Source organism: Mandrillus leucophaeus, unplaced genomic scaffold, assembly GCF_000951045.1.
Source record: "Mandrillus leucophaeus isolate KB7577 unplaced genomic scaffold, Mleu.le_1.0 Scaffold316, whole genome shotgun sequence".
NCBI classification, from domain to species: Eukaryota; Metazoa; Chordata; class Mammalia; order Primates; family Cercopithecidae; genus Mandrillus; species Mandrillus leucophaeus.
Genome location: NW_012103321.1, coordinates 2858838 through 2873066, shown reverse-complemented (window position 1 = coordinate 2873066; position 14229 = coordinate 2858838). Strand labels below are relative to the sequence as shown.

General features: G+C 35.6%; 1 protein-coding gene across 4 annotated transcripts in view; it reads left to right on the top strand.

The window, feature by feature from the left end:
* The window catches only part of SNX2 (sorting nexin 2), a 61087-nt gene that overhangs the window by 8725 nt on the left and 38133 nt on the right, over positions 1–14229 (top strand). For 3 of the 4 annotated variants that reach the window (XM_011987778.1, XM_011987779.1, XM_011987777.1), the window contains exons 2-6: positions 4859–4976; positions 9284–9447; positions 11452–11518; positions 11664–11707; positions 13044–13185. In XM_011987778.1, the coding sequence (XP_011843168.1) occupies positions 4859–4976; positions 9284–9447; positions 11452–11518; positions 11664–11707; positions 13044–13185 (535 nt within the window). Of the gene's footprint in view, positions 1–4858; positions 4977–5128; positions 5185–9283; positions 9448–11451; positions 11519–11663; positions 11708–13043; positions 13186–14229 lie in introns of those variants that run through there. The other variant, XM_011987781.1, reaches the window with a different exon arrangement.

The following is a 14229-nucleotide window of genomic DNA, read 5'->3' as shown; positions in this document are numbered from 1 at the left end:
GAGAATGTTTTATGCTTTTCATTTTTTTAAGTTGTTAAAGTTTGCTTTATGGCCCCAGAACATGTTCTATTATGATAAATGTTCTGTCTGTACTTTTGAAAAGAGTATGTAGTCTGTTTTGTTGGGTGGAGTGTCCCATAAATGTTAGGTCAAGTTGGTTGATACTTTTCTGTCTTTCCCTGTTACCTATTTACTTGTTTTATCAATTACTGAGAGAAGAGTGTCGAAGTCTCCAAGTATAATTGTATATTTTTAATTTTTATTTCTTGTTTTAGTTCACTTAGTTTTTCCTTTATGTATTTTGAAGCTCTTTTGTTACATAGATGCTTAGGATTGTTTTGTCTTCTTGGTAAATTGACCCTTTTATCATATAATATCCCTTTTTGTTGATGATAATATTTCTTATTCTGAAGTTTACACACTCTGATGTTTAGCACAACAGCTTTCTTGTAGATCGTCTGCATGACATATCTTTTTTATTGTTTTACTTTTAACTTATTTAATATGTCTTTAAAGCAGGTTTTTTTTAGGCAACATATGTGTAGTTATTTTTATATCCAGTCTAGCCATCTGTGTTTCCTAATGGGTATTTTAGGCTATTTATTTAATTATTGATGTGGCTAGATTAGATCTACTGTTTTATTTGCTTCCTGTTTTTCTCCTCAGTTTTTTCCTTTTCTCCTTTCTTGTGTATTACTTTATGTTTATTATTATTTCATTTTATCTACTGAATATTTGTTTAATATCATTATATTTAAATATATATTTTGGTGGTTGCCCTGCAGCTTAAAATATACATACCTGAGTTAGTAGTATACTTCATGTAAAATGCTAAGCTTTACAACCACATAGTTCATTTACCTTCCCTCCTGTATGCTTGTAAGTCATTGCTGCCCACACCAATAGCATAGTTTTGCAGTTGGCGCCATCCTCAGGAAAAGTCAAGACAGAATACAGGAGAAAATGGCAAAACGGATCCTTGTAAGGATGGGCTATTTTTTGCATTTTGGCTCCCTCCTTAGTCTGCCTGCTATTTTTTTACTTTTATATTGTTGCTTTTTGTATTCTATCCATAATTTTTAGTGTCAGTCCGTGGGGGAGGGAGGCTTTAGTGGTCCTTGTTGATCTTGTTTGGAATCCAAAGTGCCACTTTTTAATTGAAGAGATACTAGCAAAAAAATCTTAAATTTTTTTATCCTGCTACTACCAGGTGATGGTGTGGGGGAATAAAGGAATATTCATTTATTAAGAATACAGATGTCTACTCAGTTGTATATCTTGGACAACTGTAGTTCTGATCATGCAGAACCTGTGCCACAGGCAGAGAAGCCATCAGTATTGTTTCCCACCATCACTTTCTCATTTGGCAGTCACTCTCCATATTCCTTTCCATCCACTAGAAAGCAGCTCTTTTCCTATTCAGTAGGAACCTGAAGAGACATGGAGAGGCAGAACAAAGATAAGTAGGTTTTTACAACCTTTAAAGAGTGACAGCTCTCTTGGCTGGGTGTGGTGGCTCACGCCTGTAATCCTAGCACTTTGGGAGGTCAAAGCAGGTGGATCACTTGAGGTCAGGAGTTTGAGATCAGCCTAGCCAACATGGTGAAACCCCGTCTCTACAAAAAATACAAAAATTAACTAGGCACGGTGGTGCGCGCCTGTAGTTCCAGCTATTTGGGAGGCTGAGGTAGGAGAATTGCTTGAACCTGAGAGGCAGAGGTTGCAGTGAGCCAAGATTGCACGACTGCACACCAGCCTGGGGGACGGAGCAAGACTGTCTCAAAAAAAAAAAGAAAGAAAAAGAGTGACAGCTCCCTGGCAGTTGAGCAGGGCACTCCAAGCTACTGATTGTTGGACACTCGAAGGAAGTAGATTCCTCATAGTCTCTCCATAGTGATAGGACTGCTCCCCAGTAGCCTCTACTTGAGTTGCCCACCGCCGACATCATTCCCATTGTGCAGTCTGCTCTTGGGCTCTGGACTATGAGGTGAAAAGGTTGTTCTTGTTATATAAACATGTTTGTTTTTCTTTCTTTGTTTCTGGTGTCAAAACTATGAGTACCCAAGGTATTAGCAATATGAGCATTCAGTTATGATAAGAATACATCATACATTGTGAATAGTTTACGTGTATTGTAGCTGTATTATATGTGTATTGTAATCTTCAACGGTCGTGTCTATTTTAAAGAACTTAAGAGGAAAAATAATCTGCTTTATTTATTCAGATATTTGCCATTTTTGTTGCTTTTCCTTTACCCAAGGTTTGCTCTTGTAATTTTTCTTTTTAGCATAAAGAATTTCCTTCAGCATTTGTTTTTGAGCAGATCTGTTGGTGATGAATATTCTTAATTTGTACTTCATCTGAAAACTTTATTTCACCTTTAGTCCTGAAGGATGTTTTCACTGCTTATAGGTTTCTGGGTCAATAAGTCTTTCAACACTTTGAAAGTATTCTTCCACTGCGTTGCAGCCTTTGTGATTTCTGATGAGAAATCCACAGTTGTTTGAATTGGTATTCCCCTGTGAAAATATGTTGTTTTTCTCCAGCTGCTTATATTTTTTCCCCTATAGCTTCTGTTTTCAGCAGTTTGAATCTAACGTGTGTAGGCATAGTATTCTTTCATTTTAGCCTCATTGAGGTTTGCTGAGCTTCTTGAATCTGTACATTTTTATCTTTCACCAAATTCGGGAAATTTCAGCTGCTGTTTCTTTAAGTACTTCTGCAACAATCTTTCATCCTTCCTTCTGGAACATTTTGGTATTTTCCCATAGGTCTTTGAGGCTTTGTTCGTTTTTTCAACTTCTTTTCTCAGGAGAAGTTATCTTTGTTATTCAGATTGGATATTTTCTATAGATTTATTTTCAATTGCACTAACTTTACTCTGTCAATAACAATAACAACCCATTATTCTCTTCAGTAACAGCTCATTCTGTTATTGCACTTATGTGAACTTTTTGTTTTAGGTAATTTTTTTTTTTTCCAGTTCTAACATTTTCTTTTCTTTTTTTTTTTTTTGTAGCAGCTTTCTTTTTTTGCAGCAGCTTCTGTTTCTTTGCTGATAGCTGTCATTTCATTCACTTCAGATATGTTTACCTTTACTTCATACAATATAGTTAGAAATGCTTTTAAAAGTTTTAAAAATAATACATTCAACATCTGGGTTATTTCTAGGTTGACATCTGTTGATTGTCTTTTTCTCTTAAGATTTGGTCACATTTTTTGGACTCTTTATGACAAATAATTTTGGACTATATCTTAAACATCCAAAATGTTATATTGTGTAGACTCTGCATCCTGTTACAGTCCTTTGGAGACTATTGGGATTTTTTGCTTATTTTTTTGTTTTGTCAGGCAATCAACTTGCTTAGGTTCAGATTACAAATTCTGTTTTGCCTTCTGTGGGCAGTGGTTCTAATCTCAGTTCAGTTTTCAAAGCTTTTGCTTCTTCGGGTCTGTCTCATGCAGGCACCACTCAGGTCTTAATCTGGGACTTTGACAGTGACCCAAGTATCAATTGAGTTTTCCAGTCTGTGAGAATTGCTGTGCTGTTTGGCTACACGTGTGCTGCTCAGGGTTGACCCTGAGATTTGCACACATTCAGTCTCAGAATTAGGGGATCCCCTTCTCTAGGTTTTTCTCTGGGATTTTCCCCACATTCTTCAGTTTACAAGACTGCCCCCCACCCCTGCCCCCTCCCCCCCACACACATACAAAAATTAGCGGGATGTGGTGGCGCATGCCTGTAATCCCAGCTACTCAGGAGGCTGAGGCAGGAGAATCGCTTGAACCTGAGAGGTGGAGGTGGAGGTGGAGGTGGAGGTGGAGGTGGAGGTGGAGGTGGTGGTTGCAATGAGCCAAGATTGCATCATTGCACTCTAGCCTGGGCAATAGAGTGAGACTCTGTCTCAAAAAAAAAAAAAAAAAAAAAAGGCACAAGAATAGTCATTAGCTTATATGAAATATAAATGTCTTGAGAAGTCACATTTTCAATTTGATGCGATAGAAATTTTAGAATAATTGGTCTTAATTCAACTAGTAGTAAATTTTCCTCTTATAGTAAAGCAGTGCTTTGAACTTCTTGGACATGCAGCATGTTTTCAGGATCTGTTGAGTCACGTGGAATTTTGGTGTTTGGGTATATCTGCCTCTACCGGGATAAAAAACAAACATATCAATAACAAAAACAAAATTAGGGATTTTTGAAAATCAAGGGACATGATATGGTTTTGGTTCTGCTGTATATGACTGTGTAAAATATTAAATTTGGTTTTTGTTAATTATAACTTAGTATGACAAACTAGTACCTCTAAAAAGGATGACTAGAAAAGGTTTTCTGGCCAGGGGAGTTGGCACACACCTGCAATCCCAGCACTTTGAGAGGCTGAGGTGGGAGGATCACTTGAGCTCAGGAGTTCAAGCTGGGCAACATGGTGAAACCCCATCTCTACAAACAAACAAAAAACAAAAATTAACCAGGTTTGGTGATGTACACTTTTAGTCCCAGCTCCCCTGGAGGCTGAGGTGGAAGGATCGTTTGAGCCTGGGATTTCAAGGCTGCAGTGAACCAAGCTCACATCACTACACTCCAGCCTGGGCCATAGAGTGAGACCCTTTCTCAAAAATAGAAAGAAAAAAAGGTTTTCTTTTTTAAATCTTAAGTGACTTTTTGTTAAGAAAGATGTGTTAAGAAAGTGTGTTATTAGTTCATTCTTACTCTCAGAGGAGGAAATATAAATAGCTGTTCTTGTTCTTTCCTCCATTCTTACCAAGAGAATGTTCTATTTCTGTAGTACATGGTGACAGAGTTATAACAGGTAAACATGCCAATCCTTTACCTGTTATTGTTCTTTTGTAACAGTCAAGTCCGTCATCTCCAGAACCAGCTAGTCTTCCTGCAGAAGATATTAGTGCAAACTCCAATGGCCCAAAACCCACAGAAGTTGGATTAGATGATGACAGAGAAGATCTTTTTGCAGGTAATTGTCATGTCTTTATTTTTTAATAATGGTCAATTGCAGTATATTTTCTATTAGATAGGAAATATCTAAAACAAAACTGAAATTCTGTGTAAAGTGTTAGTGGCAGCTCTTGTAACAACTTAGAAGGATGGGGAATTTCCAGTCACATCACTGTATGAAAAATGTGCACTGTCACAGAGAAGCAAAAATGTGGTTCTTTCTGGCTGTAAGCATTTGAGAATAAATTATATATTATAATTTGATTGGGGGCTGTACTTAGAGGCAAAAGACTAATGATTGTGATACTCATACTTTGGGAAATAGCAATGATTGTACTTTTTTGTTGCTTACAAGTTGTCACAAAGCAAAATTAAACTATGGATTTAAAAATTATTCTATATTTATGTTTGAAAGCTGTTTTAATAAATTGCTGTGCCATTTACCATCTGTTCTATTTGACCCACTTTTAGGTGAATAAATTGATGCTTAAGGGATTTGTTTTTGATACAGGGGCAGGATTTGGTGTAGTTCATCCTAACTTAAGAAAAAAGGACTCTTTTTAACAATTATCTGCTTTAAAATTAAAATTAATGTTTTAATATTAAAAAGCAACATCTTCCTTAAAATTAATGACACAAAAATGAAAATGGTAAATTTTATTTTGTGTGTTTAATAGCCTAATTTACCTGAACTGGCTTTCATTGAGTTAAAACTTAATATGAATGGATTCTTTTGTGGCTCATAAGCTTGGGATTTTCACACTAAACATTTTAACTCAAGATTGGGACTTCACACTAATCTGTGAGATGTGCCTCCCTCAAACCTTGCTATAGTATTGGCACATTACCCATCTCACGTGAAAAAGGAAAAAGAAAAAAAGATAAAAAATGAATAATTATGTTCTCAACTTTCATAGTGGTTCAATATTCAAACCATTCTGTGTTTTTGTACAAACATGCTTGAAGATACAATCCTCCATCGCAAAAATCCATATAATTTACACCTTGATTCAGTCCATGAGAAGTTGTCACTGCAGATGAATTCACATATTTTATTGTGTCACAAAATTAAAAGTATGATACCACACACCATCATGTTCTCTCTTTAAAATTTTAAGCCACCTAACAACTTAGAGTTAAAATCACAGTTAACCAAAGTTGTAATATTACAGTATTTGTTATTATGTCCTTTCGTGGACTTTTTTCCAGGCAATCTTTCAAAGTTGTTCCATGGTATTTGTATCTTATGCTAAAATATGACACAAGTTCTTTCTCTACTTATCAAGTACTAATCTAAAATTCTGTGTATTCTTTTAATAGTATAGGGTCATACAAAGAGGTTTTAAATTATTCATTTTCTTAAAGACTCCTTCACCCAATAATCTCAGATTTCTATGTAGATGAGCATGTTTAAACTTTACTGTAACAACAGAACTGTGTCTGTGTGTGTTTGTGTACATGTGAGGTTTTTTTTTTTTTTCTTGACAGTATGCACAGCTGATCAAAGAGTTAGCCAAGTGAGCACTATACAGTGATATTTGCCCACTTAGCTTGGTTAGAATAAAAATTAAAAACAATTTTTAGGTAGGTTCTCACTCTGTCACCTAAGCTGGAGTATGTAATGGTGCCATCATAGCTCACAGCAGCTTCGAACTCCTGGGCACAAACAATTCTCCCACCCTTGCTTCTCAAGTAGCTAAGTCTACAGACTTGTGCCACCATACCTGGATAATTTATTCATGTTTTGTAGAGATAGGATCTTGTTGTGTTGCCCAGGCTGGTCTTGAACTCCTGGCCTCAAACAGTCCTCCCACCTGGGCCTCCCAAATTATTGGGATTACAGGGGTGAGCCACTGAGCCCAGCCAGAAAAATCTTTATACTGTTTTATTCTATCTAGCAGTCTATACTAAATTCTGTGAATCAAATATGGTGAATATCAGTGTTTGTTTTAAAAAAAGAGAGAGAGATGGTAACTAAAGAACAATAAACATAGTCATCTGTCTCCTTTGTTAACCTAAAAATAGAAACCTTTTCTATGCTTTAGCTTTCATCTTAAACTCAGCTGTATTTCATAATGACATCATTTAAGTGACTGAAGACCTAATGTGATGATTTTTGTATGAATGAATGAATAGTACACTTGGTTCTTATTTATAATACATTTTAACAGGTGTAGCATTCCTCCTTCTATGGAGGAGTGTGGTTCTAGGAAACTGTAATAGGAAGCAGCATATGTTACTGGGATGGTGAAAACTATTGTTCAGTAATGAGAAAACTATACTTGATTTGTTCCTCCTATACCAGAGGAAAGAATATAGATATTGCTGTAGTGACATTGACATAATCTGTTTATACATGTCTCAAAGCATGTCTCCAAGGAACATTTAATCTTTATAGTTAGCACCTATGAAGCATCTTCCTGAACCTTTAGGTCTGCTTTAAATTAAACCTGGTGAATTTGTAATATATTGGTTTAATTAAGCTAAAAGGTGTCATGAAGAAAATTTAAGACAGATTATATATTAGTATGTTGAATCTAAATCCTACAGTTTTTGAATGAAGCAGCCTGTTAGTGTAAATAACACAAAACTCAGTATCAGTAAAGTAAAATGTTATTAAAAAGTTTAAATGACTTCATCTATACTGATTTCTCAGTAAAGTTACTATCTCTCACAATATTTTGCCTGTGAGTCTGTTGCCAAATAGCAGTGTCTCTTTCAGATTCTGGGGTTTTTGTTTTCTTTGGTGCTTGCTGTTTTGCTTATTGTTGTAAAGATCTCACACTTGTAGCTTTGATATACTGCTTTTTTACTTTATCGTATTACTCATTGGTTTCATTTCTTTACAAAAAGAGTAATAAATACCATTAATCATCACAGCCTAAAGTTGCATATAAGCTTTTCTTTTGTTTTGGTAGGCTTATCTATATCCTGTTTCAACATCTATAGTCCATTTTCTTTCTTCTGGTTACGGTAGTTTGAAAGATTTTTAGTTATTGATCATTTTCACTTTTAATATGAAAAAGAGATCATTTATACTAAGTAAGGATCTCATCAATATGAGATAACCAGTAAACATAGCTTGATAAAATGTTGACATGTATAACCTTATTTCAGGTAAATACGCTATTACTGCTATACCTTGAGGTATTAAGATTAAAATGGTTCACTGACTATCATTACCACCATCTTGAACCTCTAAGAATCTAAGAACCTCAGGTTAGAAACCACTGGCCAGGTCCTGTGTTTTCCTTGAGGTCCTGCCTTCCTTTCCTAGTATCAATTCTACAAACCAGCAAAGTTGTGGTTTACATTATGGCCATCAATTGTAATTTTCCCTTTCCTGGCTCTGCTTTTTGCATATGCTATTATTCCATTTTCATTGAATTCTTCCTTCATTTTTTCTCTACCCATTTCAGTCTTCTCAGATCCATTTTGTAAACTGTTCTTGATTTTTGTCTCCTGTCTCAACTCAAATTGCAGTGTTTGTTCTATAGCTTATGTAGCAATTACATGTCTTACAACATTCTTTTCATTGTTTGCCTGGCTATTATTTAAGTCTTTTATTATTATTTAACATCCCACATGCTTATGTCTTGTTTTCCCCAACTAGATTATAAACTCTCTGAGGGCAGGTATGATATTTTACATTTTTGTGTGTTTTTTCCGTTGCACTTAGCACAATGTTATGTAGCCTGTAGACATTCAGTATTGATTTGGTTTGATTTTTAAAAAATTATTAGTATTAGATTTTTCAAGTGAGTGGGCATTTTAATTTAAAACCTAAACACCTATTTGTTTTGTATCATATTTGTGTATCCAATTAATATCCAGTAATCTTTAGCAATTAATTGCTTTAGATTACTAACTTTGTAGCTTTTCCTAACCAGTTTTTAATCCAAGTTAAAATAGTTGTGGGCAGACTTCCACCATAAAATTTGTGTTTATATGTATAAAATAATCATAATATTAGTGTAAATAAATATTTGAAAGGTAAGTTACCACAAGTATAAGATGTTACAAATCCAAACACAAATGTGGAATCATCTACATCATTGCTTTTCTTTCAGCCTTATCCCTACCACTAGTATAATTAAGCTAACTTAATAGGATTCTTTCTAAAACCAAGTTACAGTTGATTTTAAAGTTGTGGTAAATAACTAAGGAAGGATGCATAAAATTCCTTTGTCACAATTATTTTTAAATGATATTATTTTTTATTTGTGGGTAATATAAAAATATTTTTTATAATCCATTAACTGCTATGTAGAATATTGGGGGTTTGCTTGCCAGTGTTCTTAACTAACTTGTTTAATCTATGTCTAGAAGCCACAGAAGAAGTTTCTTTGGACAGCCCTGAAAGGGAACCTATCCTATCCTCGGAACCTTCTCCTGCAGTCACACCTGTCACTCCTACGACACTAATTGCTCCTAGAATTGAATCAAAGAGTATGTCTGCTCCCGTGATCTTTGATAGATCCAGGGAAGAGGTACAGGAAAATGTATTCTAAATTAATATGTAAATATATACCTTTTTTCCCCCACCCAACATCACTCTGCTGTTAGTCATTTCTAATCAAAGCCTTTCAGACATTTTGGGAAAAGAATTTTGGACTAAATAAGTCATGGGATCTGGCTTCCATCTCCCCCACTCTACCCAGTGACCTGGGTGTATCATTTACCTTGTTAAGTGAAGGAGTTTGTCGTTTCTGATTTTATGATAATAGCGTGTGTTTCCCTGGGTTTCTCTGTTGGTCAGATGATATATAAAAGTGCTTTGAAAACTGTTAATCACAATAAAGTGATATTTTGTGTAAATTTATTTGATAAAATTTGTAATAAATACTATTAATACTTTAAGGTTGCTATTGAAAAAGAAGGGAGGATGTATATCAGTTAAAGGTACATTCTCATGATTTGGCAGTAATTTCTGACAAGGTGAATTTGGAAAAGAAAAATGAGGTTATTTTAATGGCAAAATTATATATTTAAAAGTCATTCATGGAAATAAGGTCATTAAAATGACCATGATCAAATAACCACATACAAAAATATGAATAATCTCGCAAACATAATATTAAGGGAAATAAGACATAAAAGAACACTGATGTAGTTCTGATATATGAACTTTAAAAACAGGTAAAACTAAGGTACAGTGTTAGATGTCAGGGTAGTGGTTATTTTGGCAGGTAAAGAATGGGTTGTAACTGGAGGGGAAGCATTAGAGGGCCTCCTGAGCTGTAGTGATGATGCTTATTTATGATCTAGGTTCTGGTTACAAAGATGTGTTCACTTTGTGAAGACTTACTGAACTGTACACTTAAAATTTATATACTTTTATGTAATGATTTTTTAAAGTTTTACTTTAAAAATATCTGTACAAGAAGACAACCTTGAAATAAAACAATTATGGTTCAAAACACTTTTCATTTAGATACTGTTAGACTATTAATAATTGCCTCGAAAAATTTGCAAAGTTGAATAGTCTCTGAACTTTGTGCTTGATTGAGAATAACAAAGCTTTCCTGCAGAGCTAATGTTTGAATTGCTTATTTTTAATGGCATTTACAAGGGCTTCTCTGAAGTCTCGACATAGGGTTATCATTTTTCCCACTTATTGCTTTTTCATTGAGGTTTATAATGCTTTCCTTGGCCTCCAGAGGAACATGTGTTTATTAGATAATTTGAGAAATCTTGATACTGAAGTTGCTTTTCAGTATAATCACTTCTGCTGGTTTGTAAGGTTCTACTGATAAAAGTAATGAGTTACCTACCTCCTTGGTATTAAGGGGTAGAGACAGAACTTTGAAAAATGCTAGTATTAAAATTAATTAAAGAGGTAATTTTTTAATAATCTGAATCTCAAGATTCAGTATATAGAACAAAAAATCCCACAATATTTGTACAAAAAGACTAAAACATTTTTTTCTGCATCTGAGGAATTAACACGAGATTTTGGGCTGGGCGCAGTGGTTCACACCTGTAATCCCAGCACTTTGGGAGGCCGAGGTGGGCAGATCACCTGAGGTCAGCAGTTTGAAACCAGCCTGGCCAACATGGTGAAACCCTGTCTCTACTAAAAATACAAAAATCACCTGGGTGTGGTGGCAGACACCTGTAATCCCAGCTACTTGAGAGGCTGAGGCATGAGAATTGCTTGAACCCAGCAGGCAGAGGTTGCAGTGAGCTGAGATTGAGCCACTGCACTCCCACCTGGGCAACAGAGTGAGACTCTGTCTTTAAAAGAAAAGAAAAACTTGTTACTTCTCCAGATGGTCTTTTTCGTGTGTGTGTGTGTGTGTGTGTGTGTGTTTTTTTTGTTTGTGAAGTCAGGAAATGTGAAAGTTTTTATTGTTTTTCAAAAGTGAAGTGCTGGGTGGCTAAATTATTTGTTTTGACAGTGACTCTTACAGAAAATAGATGATAAAAATTAGTGTCATGACAATAATTTAAATTATAATTTTTAATGCCAAAAAATAAATTATACTTTCTAGATTGAAGAAGAAGCAAATGGGGATATTTTTGACATAGAAATTGGTGTATCAGATCCAGAGAAAGTTGGTGAGTCAATGTTTATGATATTTTGTATTTGCTTTTTATTAGTTTGTTGGTTTAGTATTGTTTTTCTTCATACATCAGTATAGTATTAAATGAGTTTTATTTTTATGCATGTGATTTTAATAGTAGTGTTTGACTTTTTTTGTAGGTGATGGCATGAATGCCTATATGGCATATAGAGTAACAACAAAGGTGAGCTTTTTGTGCTTTTAAAAAAACTATTAAGCCCTCATTATGTGTAGTATGAGGATATGGCTATGATTGAGGTAGAAGTGATCCCTGTCTTTATAAAGGGTACCACCTAATAAAGATTGCCAAGAAATAGGTACAATGAGTTGTGAGTGGTTTGATATGTAGTGTTCAGTGAGAGTATGCAGGATGGGACCTAATTCAGACCTCAAGATGCCTAAGCCAAGACATAGGTGTGGGAAATGATGGGGAGGAGTAGGGGAAGAAGAATGCTTGTTCCAGGTGAGGAATTTGCTTGTGCAAAAGCCAAAAGTCAGGAAAGCATTGTGCTTTCTAGACTCTCTTAGAAGTGATGCATGATTGAATTGTTTAGCAGTAAGACTTCGTGTATTATGAGCAGCCACATTTTAAGGAGTTTAGCTTCATCCTAAGTATAATGGAGAGCCATTAAAGAAGTTCAGAGAAGAGTGGCACAATTAGGTTTTTGTTTTAGAAATATTTCTTTGGCCTCAGTACGAATTGGGAGGGTCAAAGTAGAGGTCAGGATTTCCAGTTAAAGGGACACTGCAATGATTAAAGGATTGTATCCCTTCAAATCTTAAAAGAGAATGTCTGTTACAGCAATTCTAGCTGTGAGCAGTAATACTTTATACTAAGAAAATGGTTCTGGAGATGAGTGAAGTAAGTGTCTTTTTGAGTTACCTAGGAGGTAGAATTGACAGGACTTGGATGTAAGTGATGAGGAAGGAGAGGGATGCCTAGGTTATTGACTAGAGGGACTTTGCAGCTGTGAGAGTGATCCATGGAGAAAGGCAACAGGGGCAGGAACACGGTGAGGATGGGGATGACAGTTGTTAATTAATTGGGTAAATATTCATTAAACACCTACCATGGTGTCAAACTTTGTTGCAAGCACTGGGGTAGAGTAGTAAACAATACAGACAAGGGCAGCATCTTATAGAACTTATGTTCCAGCAGGGGGAAATAGGGTAAGTTTGAAGTGCCACTGAGATTTAAGTGGAGGGGTATTTGGATATATTGGACTGAAGCTTTGAAAGATACCTGGGCCAGATGTAAAGATTTAAGAATTGTTAGCATACATAGAGTGAATAAGATCAGTTAAGATAGAATAATGCAAATACTTTTTTGTCCTATTAAGGTTCTGTAAAATCTATGGTTTAGGTTTTTTTTAGTTAGAAACCTATATACCACATTAGTTAGATACTCTGCATTGTTTTTCAAAGTAGATATATGTGTGTGTTCACAATTATGTATAACATTAACTTGTAGAATAATTGCTTACTATTCAAAATTTGAAATGCCTCTTCTTCACTTGTAGACATCTCTTTCCATGTTCAGTAAGAGTGAATTTTCAGTGAAAAGAAGATTCAGTGACTTTCTTGGTTTGCACAGCAAATTAGCAAGCAAGTATTTACATGTTGGTTATATTGTGCCACCAGCTCCAGAAAAGAGTATAGTAGGTAAGCACAAATTTTTCAAAAATTAATTTTTGTTTCTGTTACTAGTTCAGTTTTAACTGTTTAGATTTGTGGATTTCTTAATCATTCACTGTCAACATTTTATAATGCATAGAGATAACTGAATTTAAATATTTCATTTATACTAATCATGCATGGATTGAAAAATGTATTGGTAATAGTTTTATTTTATAACACTTGAGGATTTTTGTTTATATAATACAATAATGTTAAATATTGGGTTGAGGCCAGGTGTGGTGGCTCACACCTGTAATCCCAGCACTTAGGGAGGCCAAGGTGGGAAGATCACTTGAGGTTAGGAGTTCGAGACCAGCCTGGCCAACATGGTGAAACCCCTGTCTCTAGTAAAATGCAAATTAGCCAGGCATGGTGGCACGTGCCTGTAATTCCAGCTAATTGGTGGGCAGAGGCAGGAGAATCACTTGAACTCAGAAGGCGGAGGTTGCAGTGAGCTGAGATCACGCCTGGGCAACAGAGTGAGACTCAGTCTCAAAAAAAAATTGGGGTTGAAAGTCACCAAGTTAAAAGCAGTTGGAAACCCTAACCTTTTAGGGTCATTAGATTACCATTTTACTGAGTCACAATCAGAGAATACTTATTCTTAATATGTTAACATTTTTCTAAGGGATGGAGGTGTTAGACCCTCAGCTATACACTAGCCTTGGCTCATATAAGAGCTGTTTAAACTCATCTTAGTTCATTTCGTACCTCAATTTAGAGTTTAAAAACACTTCTACTTTTTTTTGGGGGGGTTGGGGATGGAGTCTCACTCTGTCATCCAGGCTGAGTGCAGTGGTGCGATCTTGGCTCACTGCAACCTTGGCCTCCTGGGTTCAAGTGATTCCCCTGCCCCAGCCTCCCGAGTAGCTGGGACTACAGGCACACACCACCACACCTGGCTAATATTTTTTGTATCTTTAGTGTAGACGGGGTTTCACCATATTGGCCTGGCTGATCTTGAATTCCTGACCTTGTGATCCATTTGCCTTGACCTCCCAAAGTGCTGGGATTACAGGCGTGAGCCCC